We start from the raw sequence: 24606 nt of genomic DNA on the forward strand, positions 1-24606 counted from the left end.
GACCGGTAGCCTTCCTTGCCTCGATCTTCTTTAGTTGTTTTGTCACCTGATCGACAGTGATGCAGAGACCGGTGGAAGAGGGGGAGGAAGAGGAGAACGAGGGGGTAGAGTTGCTTCTGGTCTGGGGGGTCAGGGGAGCAGGGGCAGGGCTGAATCTGTTAAAGAACTGATTCAGTTTGTTGGCCCACTCCCCGTCTCCGGACTCCGGGCCTCTCCCACTGTTGCCTCCATGGCCCGAGATGGTCCTCAAGCTCCTCCAGACCTCTTTGGTGTTGCCTCTTTGGAGTTGCTTCTCTAGCCTCCTCCTGTAGCTGGTCTTTCCCCTCCTTATCTCTCTCTTCAGCTCCTTCTGGACCGTTTTGAGACTCTCCTTCTCCCCAGACCTAAAAGCCCTCTTCTTCTTGTTCAGGAGGGCCCTTAGATCCCTGGTGACCCACGGCTTATTGTTGGAGTAACAACGGACCTTCTTGGAGGGTACGATGTTCTCCACACAGAAGTTGATGTAATCTGTGATGCAGTGGGTCAAGCTGTCGATGTCTTCCCCATGTGGTTTGCACAGCACCTCCCAGTCGGTTGTCTCAAAACAGTCCCTCAGTACCATGCTGGTCTCCTCGGTCAATCTTTGTATGATCCTCGTGGTAGGTTTTATTTTCCTCACCATAGGGATGTAGGTGGGGATCAGATGGACCAGGTTGTGGTCTGAGCGGCCCAGTGGGGGAAGGGGGGCTGAGCTGTATGCCTCCTTTGTGTTGGCATACAGCAGGTCCAGAGTTTTTTGTTCCCTGGTGCAGCACTTCACATACTGAGTGAAGGTGGGGAGAGTCGAAGTCAAGGGAGCATGGTTAAAATCACCGGAGATAAGAAGGAGAGACTGGGGGTGTGACGTCTGTAGCCGGGACAGAGTAGTGTGGAGCAGCTCACGAGCCACTGCCGCATCGGCCGAGGGAGGTATATACACAGTTATTATGATGACGTGCGAGAACTCCCGGGGGATGTAAAACGGCCTGATGCTAACAGCTACTAGCTCGATATTTCGAGTGCAAAATTGCTCCTTCACAGTAATATGCCCAGGACTGCACCATCTACTGTTAATAAAGACAGCTAGTCCCCCACCTTTCTTCCTACCGCTCTCCTCAGGGTCCCTGTCCGCCCTCACCAGCTGAAAGCCATCCAAGGAGATTAGAGAGTCTGGTATTCGCTCATCCAGCCAGGTCTCCGTGAAGCAGATAATGCAGGCGCTCCGATATTGTCCTTGTTGTTTGGTCAGCGCCGTTAGCTCTTCCATCTTGTTGGGGAGAGATCTTACGTTCCCCATTATAATAGATGGAATGCTGGGTCTGAAGCGTCGCTTTTTCTCCTGACATTTTCGTCCGGCTCTGCATCCTCTTCTCTTCCTCTTTAACTCAGCGGGGAGGTCCAAGTCCAGGGGAATCCCGGTATTGCGTAGCGCTAACAGTTGATCCCTCGTGTAAAGCAGCGTAGGCATGGCAGGGTGGGTCAAAATAGTCTCCAAAATTTTGAAATTTGAAAAGATGGACTAAACTAGTAGATCAAAGACTGCCTCTCGCACAGCTTGAGTCTTGGAGTAGAGTCTTGAAAGTAAAGTCCCAAAACATTAAAGTATCGAATATAATATATAAAGTGAAGTAACAACTAAAGTCTTAAGAGACAATAAAAACATAAAATAAAGGATAAAAATCCGTAAAAAAGCTATACAAACACAGAATTCGAGTGAGGGTTTAAGGAGCTATTGCAACAAGCAGCCGCTTCGAACGGCGCCCTATGATGATAAGCACAATCTCCTTCTGCCAACCCAAATTCAATGCATTTCCTTCAGGATTTTTTTTCTCCAAAATTTGTCGCTGCCATCCCTGAAAAAGGGCTTATTGGCAATTTCAGAAATCCATTTGCAAATTTAAAAAATCCTTTGCCGCCATCCCTTAAAAAGGGCTTAATGGCGATTAGAGAATTTGTTTTCAAATTTCTAAATTCTTTTCCACATTGATATCTAACCAATCTATTATATCTCGGTGGCCAGCCAATCAAAAACACAAAAAGACAGAAAAACATTCATGCTCACACTCATAATCAGACATCAGTGGTCTGCAAATTTTCATCACTGATGAAGAGCGTCATCCCAAGTCTGTGCTTCTTGGCAGCTAATCACCTTTTGCGGTCCTATTAGCAATAATCATTCTCAAAGGAAATAGGTCGACATCATTTGATTGACATCAACTGATGCTTATGCAATCCGTAAATCATCAACAACCAAATAATTCTTAATACTTAAGGTCTAATTTTCAAATTACCCCTATATTGCTAACCTTTTACAGGCTGAATTCCTATTGACTCATCTCACCCCCACCAAGGAGACGATGTTTACGATGTTTAAGATAGACATTTTCTGCAGGAACACAGCACACAAAATATATTAACTCCACTTTACTCTCCTCAAGTCAACTCTCTGCACACCTTCAGCTGCATTTGCTACACTTTCTTTTCTATTCACTTACAAAACTCCTTTCTTCAACAATTCCCTTTTTATGCTCATCAAACCTTTCACATATCCTTCAAATTGGTACTGAAACCATTCCTATCCACCCACCGTGGTAGACAGGCAACTTCCCACACTACGCATCCGCACATACCCCACATCTAGCAACCCCCCGGATGTCTACTCTGCAGTCTGACAATAAACCCACTTACCTTGTCACTTTCCGGATTAATCACTTACTTAATAATTTAAACAACAATTCTATTCTAAATTTGCAGAAATTGATCTATACTTCGTGATTCACCCAATATTTCTGAAAACACCAAGACCAAAAAGTCCCTGACTTTTGTCTTGGGAGAGTCCCGGACTCTATTAACAGACCAAGACTTTAAGTCCCCGACTCAATCTTGTGTACTTATGTTGGTTCTACCCAAAAAATATAATGTTCGACGCACGCTGGTCCCGGACCAAAAAACTATTATGTTCGACGCACATTGGTCCCGGACCGAAAAACTACCATGTTCATCATGAGATCATAAGCTGGTCCCTGCCCTGCAAACTGTTAATCCTACCGCAGTGATAATACTCAAATTATCACACTTCACTGAGACAGAAATCAAATCATGTGCTGTCCCTTATTAAATAAATCAAACTCAAACTTATTTTTGTTGCAGGCAAATGTACAGTAAAGTAAATGAAAATAACTGACATTCTCCCATTTATTATATATTTGTACATATCCTCATTTCTTATTGTTTTATTTTATTAATTTATTTTTATGACAATTACATGTGTGGGGATTTGTAGGTCTGCCCTTTACCCGAATTCCTCTTACCATCAGCTCAGGTCTGAAAAATCCAAGATGGGCCGTCACGCGGAAGCCAGTGGCGCGAGCTCTGTCCACCCTTATTTGTTTTTCGTGTTTTACAGCCCTTCTTTTTACTTTACTTTGTACTTTATACTTTGATGTTTTTACAACTTTCTTTGTTCTGTAAGCCTGGCTTCTTTCTGCTACTTCTTTTTTTTAACCATTCAGCCATGCCTACGCTGTCACACGCGTGGGACTAGCTGTTACAATACGCAGCGGAAGGAGCAACACCTCGGTGTCGCCAGAGATTCGGAGCTGGACAAAGGGTCCGGCAGAAGAGGCAACGCTTCTGACCAACCATTCCATCCTGGGATAAGATGGAAGTGCTGTCGGAGTCGAGGGGCTCTACTCTGCCACTGTTGTCTTCAGCTCCAGACTACTGAGGAACTGCGGATAAGCTTGGAAGAGTGACTCTGCATATTCGCGTCGCGCTATGGTGTGAATTTCAAGGCATTTAAATTGGAAATTTGGCACATTTCCGAAAAGGTTGCCTAAAAAAATGTAAATGACAAATTTTGGGGGATTTCCGGAGTTTAGGGAGGTTGTCAGGAGTGCTGGAGTTTGCATTACAAGTCTGGGTAAACTCTGGAACAGTTGGCAGCTCTGATACTCATTTGGGGGTGACCGGACATTTTGTCCCCAGACATTTGGTCCCCGGACGTTTGGTCGCCGGATTTGCTCGCTGTCACTTATGAGAGACAGTTTACTGTTGAAAGCGAGAAACCAGGTAATATCTCGCTCTCAAAATTATTATCATGAGAGAGAGAGTCCGTTCTACCAATTGTTCGGTCGACGCCCCGTCCGTTCTCCCAAACGTCTTTCCACGAAACGTCCGAGTGCCCTAATTTGGTATGCCAATAGCATCAATGTACCGTATTGGCCCAAATATAAGATGACCCTTCTTTTTCAAGACTCAAGTTTGAAAAAAGACTTTTTGAACACCAAATTCAACTTCTATCATAAAAAATTAAAAAAAAGACTTTGAACACCAACTTCAATTTCTATTACAGAAAAAAATTGAACACCGAATTCCATTTTTATACATAAAATAATTAAAGTGCTGTGTACTCCAACTTGAACTTCCTGTTGAAATGATAGGATTTGTTTCAAAACAAAAGACTAGTTTTAGTCAGCCTTAATAATCCTTTGAAAAAAACAAAAACGACATAAAGACAAAAGGCAATAAGTAAAATGTACTTATTGAAAGAAAGAAAGCTAATTTACAGTTGGTGTGCAACATGTTTTAGAATTGTTCTTTTTGACCCAGAGCTGTAGAAGGGAGCAGCTCTGAATTGGATTTATATATTAGGAATAAATAGTCTGTGGAGTAACTGATAGATGTGAAATACAACTTCTGGAACAGGTTAAGAAAAAGTGAAATCAATTTAATTGGTTAATTACCAGACTCCAGAGTGGGGAGAGAGCTCAAACAGCTGTGAACACGCTCACAGTCGTTCATCTTTGCTACTCTCTCTCTCTCCGAACGAACAGTGGGTCAGTCTTTATATAGGAAGACAGGGTAATAATTCTAAGACAGCGATGTAGGACAGAGTTTATGTAAAGAAAACTTTGGGCTAATATGGTTAGAAAATAGCAGGGCAAAGTTGTATGCAAACACGATATTTTTATAGCTCACAAAAACTGCCACAGCCTATCTTATATTGCGCGATTTGAACAAACAACTACAAAGCGAGTTGGCCACATCACACAATACAAGCAAACAATTGCAAAGCCAACTAGTTAGCCTATCCTACATTCCACGGTGTAAACAAACAATTGAAAAGTGAGTTTGGCCACAAGGCGCAACATGAACAAACAATTATTAAGCCACTTGGCCAGTCTATCCCACATAACCCAGCGTATCTTGGTCGTCTCAATTGAAATTTGAGCATGCCCTTTTGTTAGGACGACAAGCCAGTTATAGTTTAATATAGATAAAAGCAGCTAGAGTCAGATAGAGTCAGATACCAGGGCTTGTTGTCTAACAGCATAAATAAAAGGGAAACATGAGAAATAATTTAAATGTAATTGGGTTTTTAAAATGAAAACATGACATTTCTTAGGAATATTGTGAAAGTCCGACAACATTTTCTGAGCAGATTTGCTTTGTCTTTTAAAAGGTCAGTAATTGACTAATTGTGGACAAAGTAACATCAAGAATTCAAACTTGAGATGGACTTGCAAATTGACTAAGAAAAAAATAAGCATAATGCAGAGCTGCCTATCTCCAGCAACCCCATTTCAGGAGTACCCTTGTCTCATTTCTGGACTTTATCTGGAGTGAATGCAATTCACCCAAAACTGATATGAAATGTAAAAAAAAAAAAAAAAAACTAGGAAAATTTTAATCACACTGTTATTATCATGTTTTTACATTCATTGAAATATCCTGTTTTTGCAAACTATTAAAAAAGTATGGCAGAATGAAATTAAGTTTATCTGTGTTTGAGACCTAAGTGCGATTTACAGTCAGTAATCCCCCCCATGTTTCACCCTGAAGTCGCACACATGTTGTACAATGTGCAAATGTCGGTTCCATTCAACAGAAGATATTTTGCCGAATAAGAAGCAATAAACTTCTGCGAGTGTATGGATTTCCTAAAATTTCATCCAAATTGCGATCCTTTTTGCCCTTATTCCAGGGAGGCATATTGATAAGTGCTGTGTACTCTTACTTGAACTTCCTGTAGAACAAACCCGGAAATGATCGGATTTGTTTCAAAACAAAAGACTAGTTTTTGTCAGCTTTAATAATCCTTTTTAAAAAAAATGACATTAAAACAAAAGGCTATATGTAAAATGTACTTATTAAAAAGAAGACAAAGCAAATTTACAGATAGTGTTTTTATTGAAGCAGTATAATATTAAACTCTCTCTCTCCCATGAATCAACAGTAGATATATTTAGATATTAACCACTTACTCCCATGAATCAACAGTAGATATTTAGATATTAAAATCTTGTGAATATAATTTTGAGAGCTCGTTTCAACAGTACTTAGATATTAAACAGTACTTAGATATTAACCTCTCTCATGAATCAACAGTAGATATTTAGATATTAAACTCTTGTTGAGAACTGTTTTCAACAGTACTTACTCTGTCACCATTTGACTGTCAACCAAAAGACCGTGGACCAATGGGGACCAAACGTTCGGCGACCAAACGTCCGGGCGACCAAACGTCCAGGGGCCACCAAACGTCCAGCGACCAAACGTCCAGTGACCAACCAAACGTCCAGCGACCAAACATCCGGCGACCAAACGTCAGGCGACCAAACATCCGAGTACCCGGGTAAGGTACTCAGTGCAGTTGAATCAAATGCAGAACTTTTTTGGTTTTGGTGAGAACCTAATGTTGTTCCTGAACTACATTTCCACTTAGAGTGCTTAGACACATTTGGGCTTGGCAGGAAGAGCTCTAAAGGGCACGTTTTGAGTGTCCCAGAAACTTGAAGACAGTTATAATACAATAATTAAGTCTACTTCTGCTGGGACTTTTCAGTAAACATTTGCCCAAATAGTATTGGATCACTCTGGCGGAAAAAACAGAGCCGGCACAGAAAATACCCCCTTCTCACATTCACATAAATGACATAAAAACACAGTGATCCATCGCTTATCGCGGTTAATGGGTAACGGACCCAAACGCCCCCCCCCAATAGCTGCATATCCGCGAAGTAGGCGGACGCCATCAAAAACGCTTATAGAAACGTATAACACGTGCACAAAGCCACCATAAGGCTAATATGCTGTTCATTCAGGCGTGGTTTTCTACATTACAATGCAGGTGTTATGTTGGTGCATACAAATAAATCACTGCGAATGTAATAAATGTAAACTTTTATTCAGAAAACTCAGAAATACAAAAACATGGTAGCAGAAATTCAAAAACATCATAGCAGTCCGGATAGATCTCCCGCAGTTCTTCGGCGCGTAAGAAACATTGTTATGGGGAGTTGTGTACATTGTTTTTTTTTGGTTGGTGAGGATGCGCCTGTAAACAGCCATGACCTCATCGATGCGATTGCTGAACTCGACTGCCCTCACCATGTTATCGTCCATTTCTTTGGCCTTCCTTTGGAGGTCTTTGGCAGTATTAAAGAGGTCCTGCAAATTATGTAAAGTAAGGCCACCTTCGTCAGCTTAGACACCCTCGTCGTCGGCAGAAGGCTCCGCTTCCTCCTCACTCGACGACTTGGTCATTCATCTCCTGTAGGTCCTCCTCTGTCAGTGGGTCTGAGTGACAGTCGATGAGATTTGTAATCTCACCAGCCGTCATGTCTGAGAAGCCTTCGGTCTGCACCAACCGAGCCAGCCTGACAGCATTATCAACGGCTGAGTGCTGAATTTCGTTGGGAGTGAAGCCCTCATAGTCCTCAGTGATTTTCTGTGGCCACAATTTCCTCCAGCTGGAGATGAGTGTCTGTTCTTTCATGCCCTTTAGAGCATTCTGAATGTTGGTTAGACACGTGGCTATGTTGTAGTCCTTCCAGTAGGACTTCATGCTGAAGGTCTCGTCGGGCTCTTCAATGGAGGAGATGAGACCCTCCATTGTCGCCTTGGTGTAGAGGGCTTTGAAGGCCCTGATCCATGGGCTGGATGAGGGAAGTGGTGTTGGGGGGAAGGAACTACACCTGCACCCCCTCATGGTCCAAATTAGCTGCATGTCCTCCTGCACAGTCCATGAGTAGAACCACTTTGAAGGGCAGTCCCTTTTCGGCCAGGTAAAGTTTTATCTGCGGAACGAATGAGTTGACAAACCAGTCATGTGTGAGGGCCTTGGTTATCCATGCTTTTTTGTTGGACATCCAGTAGACTGGCAGCAAGGCCCTGTTCTTGTTCTTCAACGCGAGAGGATTCAGTGACCTGTAGATCAGGCCGGGCCTCAGCTTGAATCCTGCTGCATTGCCACACAAGAGCAGAGTCACTTGATCCTTGTGAGCTTTGAAACCTGTCTTCTGGAGTTCATCCTTGAAGAAAAAGGTTCGGGGCGGCATCCTCTTCCAGTAGAGTCCAGTTTCATCCATGTTGAAGACTTGCTCCGGGACATAGCCATTTTCTTCTATCAATCCCGGAAACACATCCTCAACATAGCGCCTCGCTGCTGCTCCGTCTGCAGAGGCTGCATCTCCATGCAGCGACACATTCCTTAGTCCAACTCGCCGCTTAAACCTCTCAAGCCAGCCCTTGCTGGCAGTGAAAGCCGTACGTGGTCATGGGGTAGTCTGACTTGAGGCACCGGGCAGAGGATCAGTTTCGTCGACGTCTTCTTCCTCGTCCAGAACGCTGACGTCTTCGTCACCACTCGCATGCACCATGGCGTCGAACAAATATTTAGCCTTACTACGGATTAAGTTTCCGTCCAGGCTGATTTGCTTCGCCCTACAATCAAGGATCCAAGTAACCAGTGCATTTTCCATTCGCACCATGACCTTATTCTGGGTGTTCACAACCCTTTTGGCATCTTTCGTGAAAGATGTTGCAGCAGTTTTGCGGATGTTCTTCTCCTCCTTTTTATGTTCCGCATCGTGGATTCATTCAGGCCGCAATGTCGAGCTACGCTAGCATAGCTACTTCCTGCTCTCAACTTGTCCAATAAACTCACTTTTTCGGTAATTGTCAACATCTTTCGCTTTTTCTTCGGCTCACTAGAAGCACCAAGGCATGGAGAGCGTTTGGGAGGCACGAAGGGCTTCACAAAACTTTTCCGCTTAACTTGGCGAGAAGCGTACTGTACAGCACGAGATAAGCGTGGACTGAGAATGGCTATCGGGAGAAGCTTGGGCTTCCGTGGTGAATGGGCCAATGGGGAGTAGAGTACATTCAGTGAGCAATCAGCTTGCGCGTTTATGCCCGTGATGCGGCCGTGATGCGGCCGTGATGCTTTGCGCATACGTGCATTTTTTGTTTTAAAAATTATAAAATGATGAAATTACTCATTCTAATTGAATATTTTGTTTCCACACCTTGTAAGATGATGTAATTTATAATTTTAATTTAATATCTTTAATTTATTTTTTTCCCCCAAAAAAATCTGTGAAGCTCTGCGCACGCGATAGCTGAAGCGCGAAGTACCAAGGGATCACTGTACACGATTGCAACTTCTTTTACCCATTACATTGATAAAAGGTCCAAAGAAATCAGTTATCATTTTGATGAAATGTAACATGGCCTTAACTGCAAATCAGTTTAACTGATATAAAGATTAAAAGTGAATTCAAGTGTATATGTAGATCATTGTGTTACATTTAATAATCATGTATCTGAATTTAATAAAAAAAAGTGCCAAAGTCACCAATACCATTACGTCTGAATTGATTTCCCTCAATAGAGATAAATATTATGTGGGCATTCATATCTTGCAAAGCTAGGCTACAAGGCGTATTCTGTTTAATGCTAGATGGATTAAAAAACAGCCAATTCCTTGCCGAGGTCACATTGTCTTGATTCGTAGTCTCAGTCAACGTAGATTGAATGTATTCTAAACCACTAGTACTCTTGCTTGGTGTGGAGATTGGTTGTTGGGTCACATTTTCCGGCAATCCATCTTCAACAGCTTTTAGAACGTCATCTAGAAGAAAAGTAGTGGCATTTAAAAACGGAACAAAAGTTTGATAGTAGACCTACATAATGAAAAAAAAAAACGATTGAATAAAGCTAAAACTGCAAATTGTGATTTTCCCAATTGAAAAGGATGTGGGGGGTAAATTTCCTTTTATTCATGCAATGTGAAAAAAATCCAAGGGCTCGAGTTTAAGATAAGGTAAAGCCATTTTGATGATTTTCTTCCTAATACAGTGGTACCTCTACTCAAAAATGTTTCGACATTTGTATCCAGGTTACGAAAAGCTTTAATGGGAAAACTTTAGCTCAAAGATATGAAAAAAGGCCCGAAAAGAGAAACTAAAGTATATATCCGCCAATATGTGAATACACTTCCATTATACAGTAATTTTTTTCATTTTTTTTTTTACTCATCTCCCAACATCTCACTGGCTTCCCATTGGTAGAATGAAGCTCCATCTTCATCATGCCAGAATCAAGGTTAGGGCCCATCAGTCCCGACGGGGCTCGAAAACGGCGTGCTACAGAGCAAAACCACTTCGAGAACCAATCTATCTTTTTACCACTGTACATTAAATTTCTTTTAAAATGAGTGCTGAAAACATGGTTGCTAGCTGAGGACAAGGGAGTTCTGATTCTCTGAATAACAACCAAAAGCTTTTTTGGTCTTATTTTTTTATTTCTTTTTTTAGACAGGTCTAAAACGCCATTTGATGTTGTCACAACCAAAAGTCCAGCGTTGTCACTGCATTTGGACCTTCCCTTACCACTATACATGTCAGTCAATTTTATATTTTAGCAAGAACCAATACCGACCGTAATGTCTCTCTATTCAGTGCATTTAGTGGATCCGGTACTCTGTCGATTCGCCGCAAGAAGTTTGGGCGGCTAACGTTGGGGCGCCGGAGAATTTGGAGCCCGGAGGTTTGGGCGTCCGAATAGTTTGCCGAGCGGAAGTTTGAGTGGCGAAGGTTTCGCCGCCGCGGAATTCGCGCGCTCGCCCCCGGATCGTGTGTACAAGTTTGTCAACCTCGGCCCGTGGGCCATATACGGCCCGTTAGGATTTTAAATCCGGCCCGCCGCCTGAGGTGCAGATTCTATTTCTGTTATTAGTCTTTAGGATGAGTTTGAAAAGACAGCAATGGGTTTACATCCGTCCGAAAAGAGCATTTAATGATTAAGAACATATAGACTATAGCACAAATATTTGGCTCAGTTCAATCCGTCTGCAATGCATGTTTTTGGAATGTGGGAGGAACTGGGGTACGCGGAAGAAACCCACATAGGCAGAGAACATGCAAACTCCTAGATGGACGTGAGCTGGATTTGAACCCAGGACCCACTCACTGAATCACTCAACCAACAACTCCGGCGGCTGCACCGGTAATAGTAACTCGCAAATGCTGAACAAGTTGCCATGGCAAAACATTTATTCACAACATATGGTACGTATTCTCAAATGGAATTTACAATTTGAAATCCTTAGTTTAATTCATCATCATATTTAAAAAAAAAAACAAAGTTTGATTCATCATTAGATTTACCAAACAATTGATTCCATTCTTCTTGAGGTACTTTTTCTCAGTGTGAGCACCGGCCAATGGAACGGGGACTCGCGCCCCATCTGGCAGACAAAGGCAGGTTGTAGGTCTCCCATTATAAGAGCTAACGAGGGGACTTTTTCAGCAGGATCCGTGTGTAAAACGCAACCGAACTTTGCTTTGTTTTTTTTTTTGGAACAAAATTGTGCATGGTATACTAGAATAGATATGGTAATTATATAACTCTGTTTATTAACTTGGACAGATTATTGTATATTTTAACAATAATTCTAGTAAGTAGAGGTACTACTAAATCAGGGTTAAAACATTGTTTACTTTCGCCCAATTAAAGAATGTTTCATTTTAATTGATCTTTACAGATTATTTAAGTGGAGTAAAGATGGAGAATGTGATCTCACCTATTTTTAAACTGGACAAGATGGCTGCGTGGCCAGACGATTTGCCTTAAGATTTACATATTTTCAAAATGATTTGCTGAGAAGCTTAATTCAAAGATTAATCTCAATGTTTTCTATACTGGTGTAAATTTTCTGGAGGATTCCTGGATTTACAATTTCATTACAAATACTTTTTAACACATACTGTTCTGCGTGTTTGGCCGTGAATAAATAACCTTGTTATCTAAATGAATGTCGTAATCTGTAACGGGCCGTGTATGGCTCCAGGCCGAGGTTGAAAAATATGTACACACTCACACACACACACACACGACCGGGGGCGGGTCGAGCGCGTTGGTGCAACGTCCGTCGGCTAACTAATCGTTCAGCCAGACGCCCCCTCGGCAAGCTGTCCCTCGGCCAGACGACGGTCGGCATAACATCTTTAGGCAGATCGACCGAGTACCAGATGGCTGTCTTATCTCTTTCTACCTGCACTGTAGCGAGTTAAAAAAGATGAAGATATTTTAAGTCTTTCGAACACTTACCTTTGTCGTTACATTGGTCAAGATGAAAGCTGTTTTTCCTTTGAGTAGGTTTCACAAGAATCACCCCGTAGTCTTCATTATTATGAATCACATTATTATCCAAGGTGATTGAGGGTGTCACATCTAAATCCTGTAATTTTGAAAATATGCGATATTTAACAACGGTAGACTCTTAACATAGATAAGTGGTCGACATATTTTTCCAAGCCACAATCCTGTGAAAAATATATGTATAGTAAACTAACAAAATCCATATAAAAAGAGAAAGTTTATAGATATATAGATAGATAAATATATAGAGATGTAGATAGATGTAGATAGATGTAGATAGATGTAGATAGATGTAGATAGATGTAGATAGATGTAGATAGATGTAGATAGATGTAGATAGATGTAGATAGATGTAGATAGATGTAGATAGATGTAGATAGATGTAGATAGATGTAGATAGATGTAGATAGATGTAGATAGATGTAGATAGATGTAGATAGATGTAGATAGATGTAGATAGATGTAGATAGATGGGTGGAGGTGGGTGGAGGTGGGTGGAGGTGGGTGGAGGTGGGTGGACGGATGGACGGATGGACGGATAGACGGATGGACGGATAGACAGATAGATATATATATATATATATATATATATATATATATATATATATATATATATATATATATATATGGACGGATAGACGGATATATATATATATATATATATATGGACGGATAGACGTATATATATATATATATATATATATATATATATATATATATATATATATATATATATATATATATATATATATATATATATATATATATATATATATATATATATATATATATATATATATATAAATAATTGTGGAATATGGCCAACTCGCTTTGGAACTGTTTGTTCGAAACGCGCAATATAAGATAGGCTGCGACAGTTTGTGTGAGCTACAAAAATATCGTGTTTGCATACAATTTAAACCTGCTAATGTCTAACCATATTAGACCAAAGTTTTGTTTACATAAACTCTGTCATGCATCACTGTTTTAGAAATATTAACCTGAGTTACTATATAAAGACTGACCTAGTGTTCAGTCAGAAAGAGTTGCGAGGAAGGCAGGCTGTGAGAGGTTCACAGCTGTCGGAGCATTCTCCAACCATCCGGCAGTCTGGTAATAAACCTATTTCCTATTTAAATTGATCTCACTCTTTCTTAACCTGCTCCTGAAGTTGTATTTTCAGACCTATCATACTTACCTTGAAATGAAAACATTGATGTTTGTTGAGTTATGATGATATTATGGTTTTAATTGAGTGTTTTAGTGTCTGTCTGGTTAGGCAGGTCTCTACTGGTGTGGCTCTTTGAGTATCACAGTTTTAAATTTTTGCTCTATGTGACTTGTCCACCCACCATTGGTTGATTAATCTTGATGAGAATTCCATCTTTACAGTGGTGGATGCCATTGCCAACTAAAGTGCATCGACTTCCAGGATAAATTTCGATTCCAGCCCCCTGCAGAGAGAAAACCAAATAGTATTATTTTATTACTATATAATTATATTCTAGAGCAAATTACATTAACAATGACTAAATTATTCATTTGTAGGAATGTTAGACCTCCTACAAAAAGGACAAATTAATATTGATATTTGTTTAAAAAAGAAGAAGAAAATACCTTGGCTCCATATAGATCACACTTATTCATAGCGAGGCTGGCAGGTGTTTGGACAACAACTCCAGTGGTCTCACATTGGAACACACAATTCTCCATGGAAATATTTCCATTTCTCACACCTAGACAAGTATGGACAGTAATAAAAAAAAATCTGAATGATTGGTCGAGGTTAAAAGTTATTTTTATAAATTGATTCAAACAGTGGCCAACTAAGCAAATTTTTCCCCAAAAGTACAGGTTCTTGAACTCAATCTGAGTCTGCAAAATGTATTTGAAGAATTAAATGCAACACGCACCCAACCAGTTACCATCTCTCCCTCTTATCATGGTTGAAGAAATAAGAGCAGTGAATCACAATCACAAGGCTAGATTTGACATCGCAGTTGTACAGACATACAAGACAGAAAAAAGACCGTATTTTCACACCTATAAAACGGACCGTGTGATAGGGTGCAGTCTCGTTTGCGGGTATATTTTCAGTTTTTTGTCAATGCATAGGACTTTTCATTTGAAAAGGTGCTAGCATGACACTAGGCCAGCGTATATTATGCTATCTGCTGGCGTATGTTATGCTAGCTGCTAGCGTAAGTTAGACTAGTCGCTAGCATGTTTTTTTTAAAGACAGCACAAGCAAAACTAAGTTTGAAAATGCGTTATTGAGGTAAAAGGTAGACTTTGATATCAAGAGTTGGGCTCCACTGTCTGTCACAGTTGTGTATTCCGGCAACTATTCCAGCTTTGGCAAACAGCTCGAACAACAGTGCTGGCCAACACTTGAGGACAGTCATCCACAATCCATTGTTACTCGCAACATGCATCACTCCAAAGCCATTGATGATCTTCGATGTTATATTGGCATCGACAATTTGAACCTTCGAAAGAACTGAGATATTTTGACATTTGAACCGATATGGGTGCCACAAGAACTTCTGGTGAGAAAATTGTAATTTCTGTAATTAGAAAGAATCAGGTTCTCATTAAGATAGACTTATTTATTTTTTCAAATTGAATACTTTGATATTCTGCATTTACAAAGACAGGCATATTAACTTCCTCATGATCTTGACCCTAACAGTAATAAGATTTTCAACAGATCCTTGGTGCTGTTAAGTCCAGACCTCAAAATTGGATTTTTCATAAGAGGTAGCACTGTATTATCAGATTAAAATTATTATAAAAAAGAGAGGTCATAAAATTATTAGTTTAAAGTAGTTCTATTGGTAATGTTTTGAATTAGATGTTTTCTGATCTTGCGATCTTCAACTGTTGGTGACAATGTGAACGCAAAGCTGTGTTTGGCAAGCAAGTCATTTTTGCACAACAGCTTAACTTGGTTCCGAAAACAATATAAAGTATTTAAGATTCATCTACTTGACCTACTTGAAACAAGAACTATCCCTCAAGCATGTGCACATTTATGCACACCAAGAAAAACACTTCGGGCTAATCATGTTTTTGAGAATTTTTAGTTGGTACCCGGCTTTTTTAAATTGAATACTCACATAAAATACCCTCAATTGCATCATGTTGAATTAACTTAATGTTGAACATTCTGACGTCAGCTCCTGTAGACACAACAAAGGAGTCTCCGTGGTATTTCTTCTCGAACACAACCTCATCAGGGGATCCAAATCCTTAGAAGAGTTTAAATTAAGTTATTGGAACTTTTAAAAATCTTCTTAAACAAACTGTCTTTACAACAAGAAAAAATAAACTTAGTACAACTATGCTAGAACACTACATGACATATATAATGATAACGTCTTAATGAATTTTCTTTTCCTTTTTAACCGTCAAACAACTAAATTCGTGAAACATTTTTAAAGCTAGGCTTACTGTCTACATTACTACAGTATCTTTGAGTGGGCACGTGTCAGAGCCGTCAGATAGGGTTAGAAACACATTTGTGTGGGAGGTTAATTGTAAATTTTACAGATACTTTCTATGACTACAGACCTTAATAAAAAAATAGGCGGTGTGTAAACAGACACGGACGGAGATGAAATTTAAGGACGTATGATATAATAGAGCTATACAATACATTATATGTCATTTATCGTGAGCGGACAATTCGCCGAAAGACGTTTGGCCGGCGACGTTTGGCCGACGGATAGTTCGCCGAAAAAGGGTTCGCGCTATCCCATTTTGCCAAAAGGTGCGTTTGGCGAAACATCCATTCGGCGAAACGTCCGTTTGGCAAAACGTCCGTTTGGCAAAACGTCCGTTCGGCAAAATGTCCATTCGGCGGAACGTCTGTTTGGCAAAACGTCCATTCGGCGAAACGTCTGTTTGGCGAAACATCCGTTCAGCGAAACGTCCATTTGGTGAAACGTCCATTCGGCGAACTGTCCGTCAGCCAAACGTTCTTCGGCCAAACGTCTATTGGCGAATCGTCCGAGTATTGTCATTTGTTCTTAATATATTTTTAAAAAAATCTTAGAAACACTTCTTCGACTTTCTCATCAGTTTGTAAAATTGAGGATTTGACTATTTTTAAGGGGCTTCACATTATTGCCCTAAACCAAATATAAAATACTTCATACCCTCTATCGTGATGGAGTCTGGAAGTAAAATAGAGCTGGCAACACTGTACATGCCGGGTAAAACAAAGACCACGTCACCCTGATGGCATGAATCCACTGCAGAAACTGGGTCTCGATGAAACTACATGAGCATGAACACAAACATACAATGACAACGAAAAGCAATGTGACAACATTTCCCATAAGGCTAGTCTGTGAAAGGCTACGTGTGGCTTGGTATAGCCACATACACAACCTCAAGAATTTGGAAAATATTTTTTGTGCTTTGGAAGAAAAAAAAACACCAGCAGATCTGCCAACCTCCGTCGACCCCAATTCAGGAGAACACTTGTCCCATTTCCGAAGTATTTTCGGAGTGGATGTGAATCACGCACAATCAATATAAAATGTAAAACAAAAATTAAAAAATTAAAATAAGCGTAAGGCAATTTAAATAAAACTACTCGTTTGTACATTAATTGAAATATTGTGTTGGTGCAAACTATTGAAAAAACAGCATAATGATAATAAGTTTATCTTTGTGTTTAGGTCCTTCTACGTGCGTTTTACAGTCAGTAATGCTGAAGTCACACATCATGTGCAATGTGAAAATGTCGGTCCATATGGAGATAGCTTCAACATAGGACATGTTGTCGAATAAGTAGCAATAAAGTTTGGCGTGTGTCTGGATTTCTTAAAGGTTCATCCAAATTGCGATCCATTTTTCGCTTATTCCAAGCAGGCATATTGAGGGTTTTTGTACTCCGACTTGAAATTCCTTTGGAACAAACCTGGAAATGATAGGACTTGTTTCAAAACAAAAGACTGGTGGTTTAGTAGCTCTTAATAATACTTACTTCCCTGATGAAAAATACGAAAATGTTAAAGATATAGAGGCTACTACCTATGCAATCGATTCCAAATCGATTGCCACGATGAAGTCGCACAAGACGAATCATCCGTCAGAACTTGTAACTCAGATGATTCACAATGCACCCGTGTTACCAAATTCTTCCGGTTTACAGTGCAGTTGAATCAACATGGCTGAAGCCATAGCGATGGTGTGAATTCCAACGCATTTAAATTGGAAATTAGGTTCTTTTCTCAAAGGGTTGCTTAAAAAAATTTAAGTGACAATTTTTTTCTGGATTTCCAGACTTTTGGGAGGTTGTCTGGAGTCGTAGAGTTTGCATTGCATTTTCCGGTAAACTCTGGAAATTCCAGAGTAGTTGGCAGCTCTGTACCAGTAAGTCCCAGCGCGCAAACGCCGCTGGATCGCGGATGGATAATTAACTCACAACAAAAATGGAGAAGGCAAGAGCTCGTATTCCTCGGGCTTTTATAATGTATGTCGCGTCCTTCCAGGGTGAAATTCTTTATTTGGTTCTGAGTGCCAACCAATTCAGTGCCAAAGCAATTCAGTGCCAAAGAAAAAGCACAGACCTGACTTCCGCCATTTTTCATCTCGTTTTTAGGTTGGGATTTCAGCATGAATTTTGACAATTTGATGAACTTTTTTACACATTGTGAAAAATCCATGATGCACTGAAGCCGCAAAGTAGTAAAGGTTCACAGTACAATCATTTCGCATTGTGCACAGAAAGGCTACGCCGAGCTTTTGCCAGATTGTGTAGATTTAGAATCTGCGCTAAAATGCCCTTTTAAACCCCTGTGTTGTCTAATGATTCATAAATGAATCTACCGTGCGCTTGTTTATTTATAGATTCACAGTGGGGCAAATAAGTATTTAGTCAACCACCAATTGTGCAAGTTCTACTACTTGAAAAGATTATAGGCGTGTGTTACCTGTGTAAACTTCAACCATGAGAGACAGAATGTGGGGAAAAAAATAGAAAATGCATTTTTACGCCTCAACTTTTGCGGCTTCAGTACATCGCAGATTTTTTTCAGGAGAATTTTTTTTTCTTCCAAGGTTCATAAAAATGTGAAAATTCATGCTGAAGCAGAACCAACTTCCGTGTATGCTTGCTACTAGGACTCAGCACTAAGAAAAAAAAATATTTTTTGTGGAAAGTTCATAAAAATGTGAGAATCTATGCTGAAACTCATAACCAGAAGCCACTCTTGCAACTAGGACCTCAGCAATAAATAATTTTATTTTCTTTATTTGTTTATTTTTAATAGGGCTTACCTTACTCAATGTTCGATTTTTGCTGCCATGTGTAAGGCCTCCGACTAGACTGGTGGCTGGGTGTGCCAGTCAATCAATCACAAGCCCAGCCCCCAACGAGCGGAGTGGCACCAGGTGGAGGCCATCGACAATCAACCAGGACATAAGGCCACCAGAAACTTGACCATGTCCCGGATCGTCTTGTCAGCTTGCTGAAAAGTACTTTCTCGTATACCCTATAGTTCATGTTTAGATCAATGACCTTTTTGTGCCCAGGTATTCGACCACGCCAAGCCATTGACCCAAGAACGTAAAAGGACCACGCCACGCCATTGACCCAAGAACGGTAAAGGACCACGCCAAGCCATTGACCCAATTACGGAAGGGACCACACACCAAGTATACAAACCAGGACTACGGACAGGACACGGACAGGACTACGCATCAGGGATACAAGTTCCAAGACTACGCCACCGAAACAGAACCCGCCATTGTTGCAGACCAAGCGTATACCAAATAAAGGTTCTCCGAAAAGTACGTCGTATATTTCCTTGCCTGCTTTGGGGCCCAACCCAGATCATAATAGTACGATCCGGCCAACATGGACCCCGCGGGCGCAGGTGGAGCATCTAACAACCCAACTGCAGGAGGTACGGACCAGCACTCCAGAGTCATAGAGTACCTCTGGGCCGAGATGTCAAACATGGCGCAGACATTAAGATCCTTACAGGCCCAACATACGCCCTTGCCGCACTCTCCGGGTGCACAGCCCGCCACAGTCGCTCCCGAGGCAACTCAGATATCGCCACACCACGAGCCTAAGGCTTCCCCTCCTGCCCCTTACAGTGGGGATCTGGGCGCATGCCGTCATTTTCTAGTCCAATGCCAGCTGGTGTTCGAACTGCAATACCGCTCATACGCCCCTGACCGATCCAAAATAGCTTCTTACCTGATCGGGTGTCTTCGTGGTGAAGCCCTGGCCTGGGCAAGCATGGAATGGAGTCGGGGCTCGCACATATGCACGTCCTACGAACTGTTTACCAAGGAGATGTGCAGGATTTTCGATCACCCGGTGGGCGGCCGGGAGGCAGCCGGGCGTTTGAGAGCCTTGAGGTAGGGGGCCAGGAGCGTCGCTAAGTATTCGGTGGAGTTTCAAGTCCTGGCCGCCGAGAGTGGGTTTAATGATTGTGCCCTCCGGGACGCATTCCTGGGGGGGCTAAATGTGGTTATGAGGGAGGAGCTGGCCATCCGAGATGAGCCAGGTTCCCTCGAAGAGCTCGTGGAGTTGGCCATACTAATCGACGGCCATACTAATCGACGGCCAACTACAGAGGCGACAGGAGCTGCGGCGGGGCGCTTCAGGCACGGGCGCCGGGGTTGGGCTTCGACGCTTGCTTCCGGGTTCCCGCGCAGCAACGACGCCAACCCCTCCTGTGATGACGTCAGAGCCTATGCAAATAGGACGCGCTGGGGTGTCGGAGGGGGAACGCTCACGACACCGCCAGTACTCTCTGTGTTTCTATTGCGGGGAGCGAGGCCACATCTCACGGTCATGCCCTGTCCGCCCGGTAAAAGGGAAGGCTCACCATTAGTTAGGCAGGTCATGGTGAGCCAGGCCATTGGGGAATCCTCCCATCGTTGTATCCTGTCAGCATCCCTTTCCTGGGGGGGAAGAATTCATGACACCACGGCCTTGGTCGACTGCGGTGCGGACGAGAGCGTCATCGACCGCTCCGTGGTTGCAGAACTAGGAATTGGGACCCGGACTATCGAGAGGCCCCTTAAGATTACTGCACTAGACGGGCGTACCATTGGCAGAGTGGAACAATGCACCGACCCCGTTCTACTGCGCTTGTCCGGAAACCATCAGGAGAAGGCATGTTTCTAAGTCTTGGACTGCCCGGAGGCGACTATTGTGCTGGGCCTCCCTTGGGTAAGACAGCACAATCCGGTGATCGACTGGGAGGGTCCCAAGGTGGTGTCCTGGAGTCCTGCATGCCATACCAACTGCTTCCAGGCAGCCCAATTGCCCCGTTACCGCCACCCCAGATTGACTCACCGGACTTATCGTCGGTGCCTGATTGTTATCGGGACCTCTCACTGGTTTTTTCCAAGGACCAAGCCTCCGCGCTCCCTCCGCATCGGCCCTATGACTGTGCGATAGACTTATTACCCGGTGCTTCACTTCCTCGACGCCGTATCTATAACATCTCCAGGCCGGAGAGGAAGGCACTGGAGGACTACATCTCCGGGGCATTAGCATCTGGGCAGATTCGCCCGTCCTCCTCCCCCGTCGGGGCAGGTTTTTTTTTTTTGTGGACAAGAAAGATGGCTTGCTGCGTCCCTGCATTGACTACCGTGCTTTAAACGAAATCACGGTTAAGAATAATTACCCGCTGCCACTCATGGACTCCGCTTTTGCCCTGCTGCAGGGTTCTTGCATTTATACTAAGTTGGACCTCCGAAACGCGTATCATCTGGTCCGGGTTCGGGAGGGGGATGAGTGGAAGACGGCTTTTTCCACCCCCCAGGGCCATTTTGAATATTTGGTCATGCCCTTTGGACTCCGCAATGCCCCGGGAGTGTTCCAATCACTGATAAATGATGTCCTCCGGGACATGCTTGACCGTTTTGTTTTCGTTTATCTTGACGACATTTTGATATTTTCCAACAGCCTGGAGGAGCATGTGCAGCACGTGCGCTTCGTGCTGCAACGCCTTATGGAGAACCGCCTCTTCGCCAAAGCTGAAAAATGTGAGTTCCACGTCTCGGACACCACCTTTCTGGGGTTCGTGGTGGCTGCCGGGGAAATGCGGATGGACACCAGTAAGGTGGAGGCGGTGACCCAGTGGCCCAGGCCAAATGGTAGACGGGAGTTACAACGCTTTTTTGGGGTTCGCTAATTTCTATTGACGCTTCATTAGAAATTATAGCCGAGTCGCTGCCCCCCTCACAACGCTAACTTACACAAAACTCCCGTTCTGTTGGTCGGAGGCGGCAGAGGCGGCGTTTTGTGACCTCAAGTCCCGTTTTACTACCGCTCCCGTCCTCGCCCACCCTGATCCTAAGTTACAGTTTCAGTTAGAGGTTGACGCCTCAGAGGTGGGCGTCGGTGCCGTCCTCTCCCAGCGCGGGCAAGCGGATGGGAAAGTGCACCCCTGCGCTTTCTTTTCCCGTAGGTTGTCCCCAGCCGAACGTAATTACGGCATTGGGGACAGGGAACTGCTCGCCGTTAAGTTGGCCTTAGAGGAATGGAGACACCACCTGGAAGGGGCTAGCTTACCATTCGTGGTGCTGACTGATCATAGGAACTTGGAGTACCTCAGGTCGGCCCGGAGGTTAGACCCCCGCCAGGCCAGATGGTCCATGTTTTTCAATAGGTTTGATTTTACCTTGACTTATATCCCAGGCTCCAGGAACGGGAAGTCTGATGCCGTGTCCCGCGTTTTTCAGTCCCCTGACTCGAGGAGAGAGTCCCCGACAATTTTACCCCCCTCCTGCATAGTGGCCAGTATGGAAATGGGGTTGGAGGCGGAGGTGTTGAGGGCCCAGGATTTGGAGCCGGACCCCAGGAGAGGTGAGCAAAGCAACTTGTTTGTTCCCACACCAATGCGTCCAAAGATATTGGAATGGACCCACATCTCACGGCTTACCTGCCACCCGGGGGTTTCCCGCACACAGGCGGTGTTGCGCCAACGCTTCGGGTGACCAACATTGAGGGCGGACACTAGATCCTTCGTATCGGCCTGCCAAGTATGTGCACGTAATAAATCCTCAAACAAGCCAAGCCCGGGGTATCTCCTCCCCCTTCAGATTCCCAACCGTCACTGGTCCCATATTGTGGTCGATTTCGTCACGGGCCTCCCCAAGTCCCAGGGTAACACCGTCATTCTCACGGTGGTCGATCATTTTTCCAAAGCAGCCCATTTAATTCCCCTACCCAAACTACCTTCAGCCCTGGAAACTGCCAAGCTCCTTGTAAGACACGTTGTCCGCTTACATGGAATTCCTGCCGACGTGGTCTCTGACCGGGGGCCACAATTCACGTCGCATGTCTGGTCTGCTTTTTGTGCTGCATTAAAGATCACTCCTAGCCTCTCCTCAGATTACCACTCTCAATCTAATGGCCAATGTGAGCGGACTAACCAACAACTGGAGGCGACGATCCGCTGCGCCACTCATGCCGATCCTACCACCTGGAGCGAACAGCTACCCTGGATCGAGTACGCGCATAACTTCCACCCCAACGCCCCCTCTAACCTGTCCCCCTTCAGGTGCTCCCTAGGTTACCAACCCCCCTGTTTCCCTTCCCTGGAGGCAGAGATTGCTGTGCCCTCCGTCCAGGCGCACATGACCAGATGTAGCCGTATATGGGAGAAGGCCCGGGCGGCACTTCAGCGCGCTTCAAACCTTGCCCAGAAGCAGGCAAACCACCGTCATGCCCCAGCAACCACCTACGTTGTCGGCCAGGAGGTATGGTTGTCCACCCGCGATCTTCCCCTTAAGACAGAGTCCTGGAAGCTGTCTCCCCGCTTTGTGGGGCCGTACAAGATTGAGCGGATAATAAACCCCTGCGCGGTGCGCTTAAAGCTCCCACCATCCCTCCGCATCCACCCCACCTTCCACGTATCTCAAATTAAACCAGTAACCCCGAGTTCCTTGAACCCCCCCAATCCCCCTCCACTAATGATCGTTGGGGGCCCGGCATATTTGGTGGAGCGGCTGGTGGACGTTCGCCGCCGGGGCCGTGGCTTGCACTACCTGGTAGACTGGAAGGGTTATTGTCCCGAGGAGCGGAGCTGGGTGCCTGCCCGCCACATCCTTTGCCGGGAACTGATAAACGACTTCCACCGTGACCACCCGGGGGCCCCTCGTAGCGGGCCAAGTGGCCCGCGTAGAGGAGGAGGTACTGTCAGTCCTCCGACTAGACTGGTGGCTGGGTGTGCCAGTCAACCAATCACAAGCCCAGCCCCCAACGAGCGGAGTGGCGCCAGGTGGAGGCCATCGACAATCAACTAGGATATAAGGCCACCAGAAACTTGACCATGTGCCGGATCGTCTTGTCAGCTTGCTGAAAAGTACTTTCTCGTATACCCTATAGTTCATGTTTAGATCAACGACCTTTTTGTGCCCAGGTATTCGACCACGCCAAGCCATTGACCCAAGAACGGTAAAGGACCACGCCAAGCCATTAACCCAAGAACGGAAAAGGACCACACCAAGCCATTGACCCAATTACGGACGGGACCACACACCAAGTATACAAACCAGGACTACGGACAGGACACGGACAGGACTACGCAACAGGGATACAAGTTCCAAGACTACGCCACTGAAACAGAACCCGCCATTGTTGCAGACCAAGCGTATACCAAATAAGGGTTCTCTGAAAAGTATGTTGTATATTTCCTCGCCTGCTTTGGGGCCCAACCCAGATCATAACACCATGTCTGGTCCACATTAACCACGATAATCGAGGTATTAATGTAGATTATTTTCAGATATTATTACATTAGTCTTTTGATATGCTTATAGCTGCAATGTTTAATGAATATACACTTTGATGGTTGTACTTGTATTCATGTATATGTGATAGTAATAATGGGGTGATCCTACTTGGCGGTTTTTGGTTTATCCCGGCCACATCTGGTGTACATTAACCGCAATATTCAAGGAATTACCGTATTTTCCGAACTATAAGGCGCACCTTCAATGAATTACACATTTTAAAAAGTTTTCCATACATAAAGGTGCACCGCATTATTACGCAAACTTTATTAGGTATGAGGTTACTCCGCAACATTTTTCATGGGTTGAAGCTCCTGCCCTATTTTCCTGACAGCTTGCATCACATCTTCAATGTCGAGATGA

The 24606-nt window shown here is 43.6% G+C and overlaps 1 protein-coding gene across 1 annotated transcript in view; it reads right to left on the reverse strand.

Moving 5' to 3' along the window:
* Positions 1-9591: 9591 nt before the first annotated feature.
* The window catches only part of shcbp1 (SHC SH2-domain binding protein 1), a 29391-nt gene continuing 14376 nt past the window's right edge, over positions 9592-24606 (reverse strand). Inside the window, exons 8-13 of the mRNA XM_077711695.1 lie at positions 16626-16746; positions 15585-15716; positions 14083-14201; positions 13818-13919; positions 12415-12544; positions 9592-9934 (exon numbers count right to left, since the gene is read on the reverse strand). Coding sequence (XP_077567821.1) covers positions 9633-9934; positions 12415-12544; positions 13818-13919; positions 14083-14201; positions 15585-15716; positions 16626-16746 — 906 coding nt within the window. The 3' untranslated portion in view covers positions 9592-9632. The remainder of the gene's footprint in view (positions 9935-12414; positions 12545-13817; positions 13920-14082; positions 14202-15584; positions 15717-16625; positions 16747-24606) is intronic.

This window comes from Stigmatopora nigra, unplaced genomic scaffold, assembly GCF_051989575.1.
Source record: "Stigmatopora nigra isolate UIUO_SnigA unplaced genomic scaffold, RoL_Snig_1.1 HiC_scaffold_27, whole genome shotgun sequence".
Taxonomy (NCBI): Eukaryota; Metazoa; Chordata; class Actinopteri; order Syngnathiformes; family Syngnathidae; genus Stigmatopora; species Stigmatopora nigra.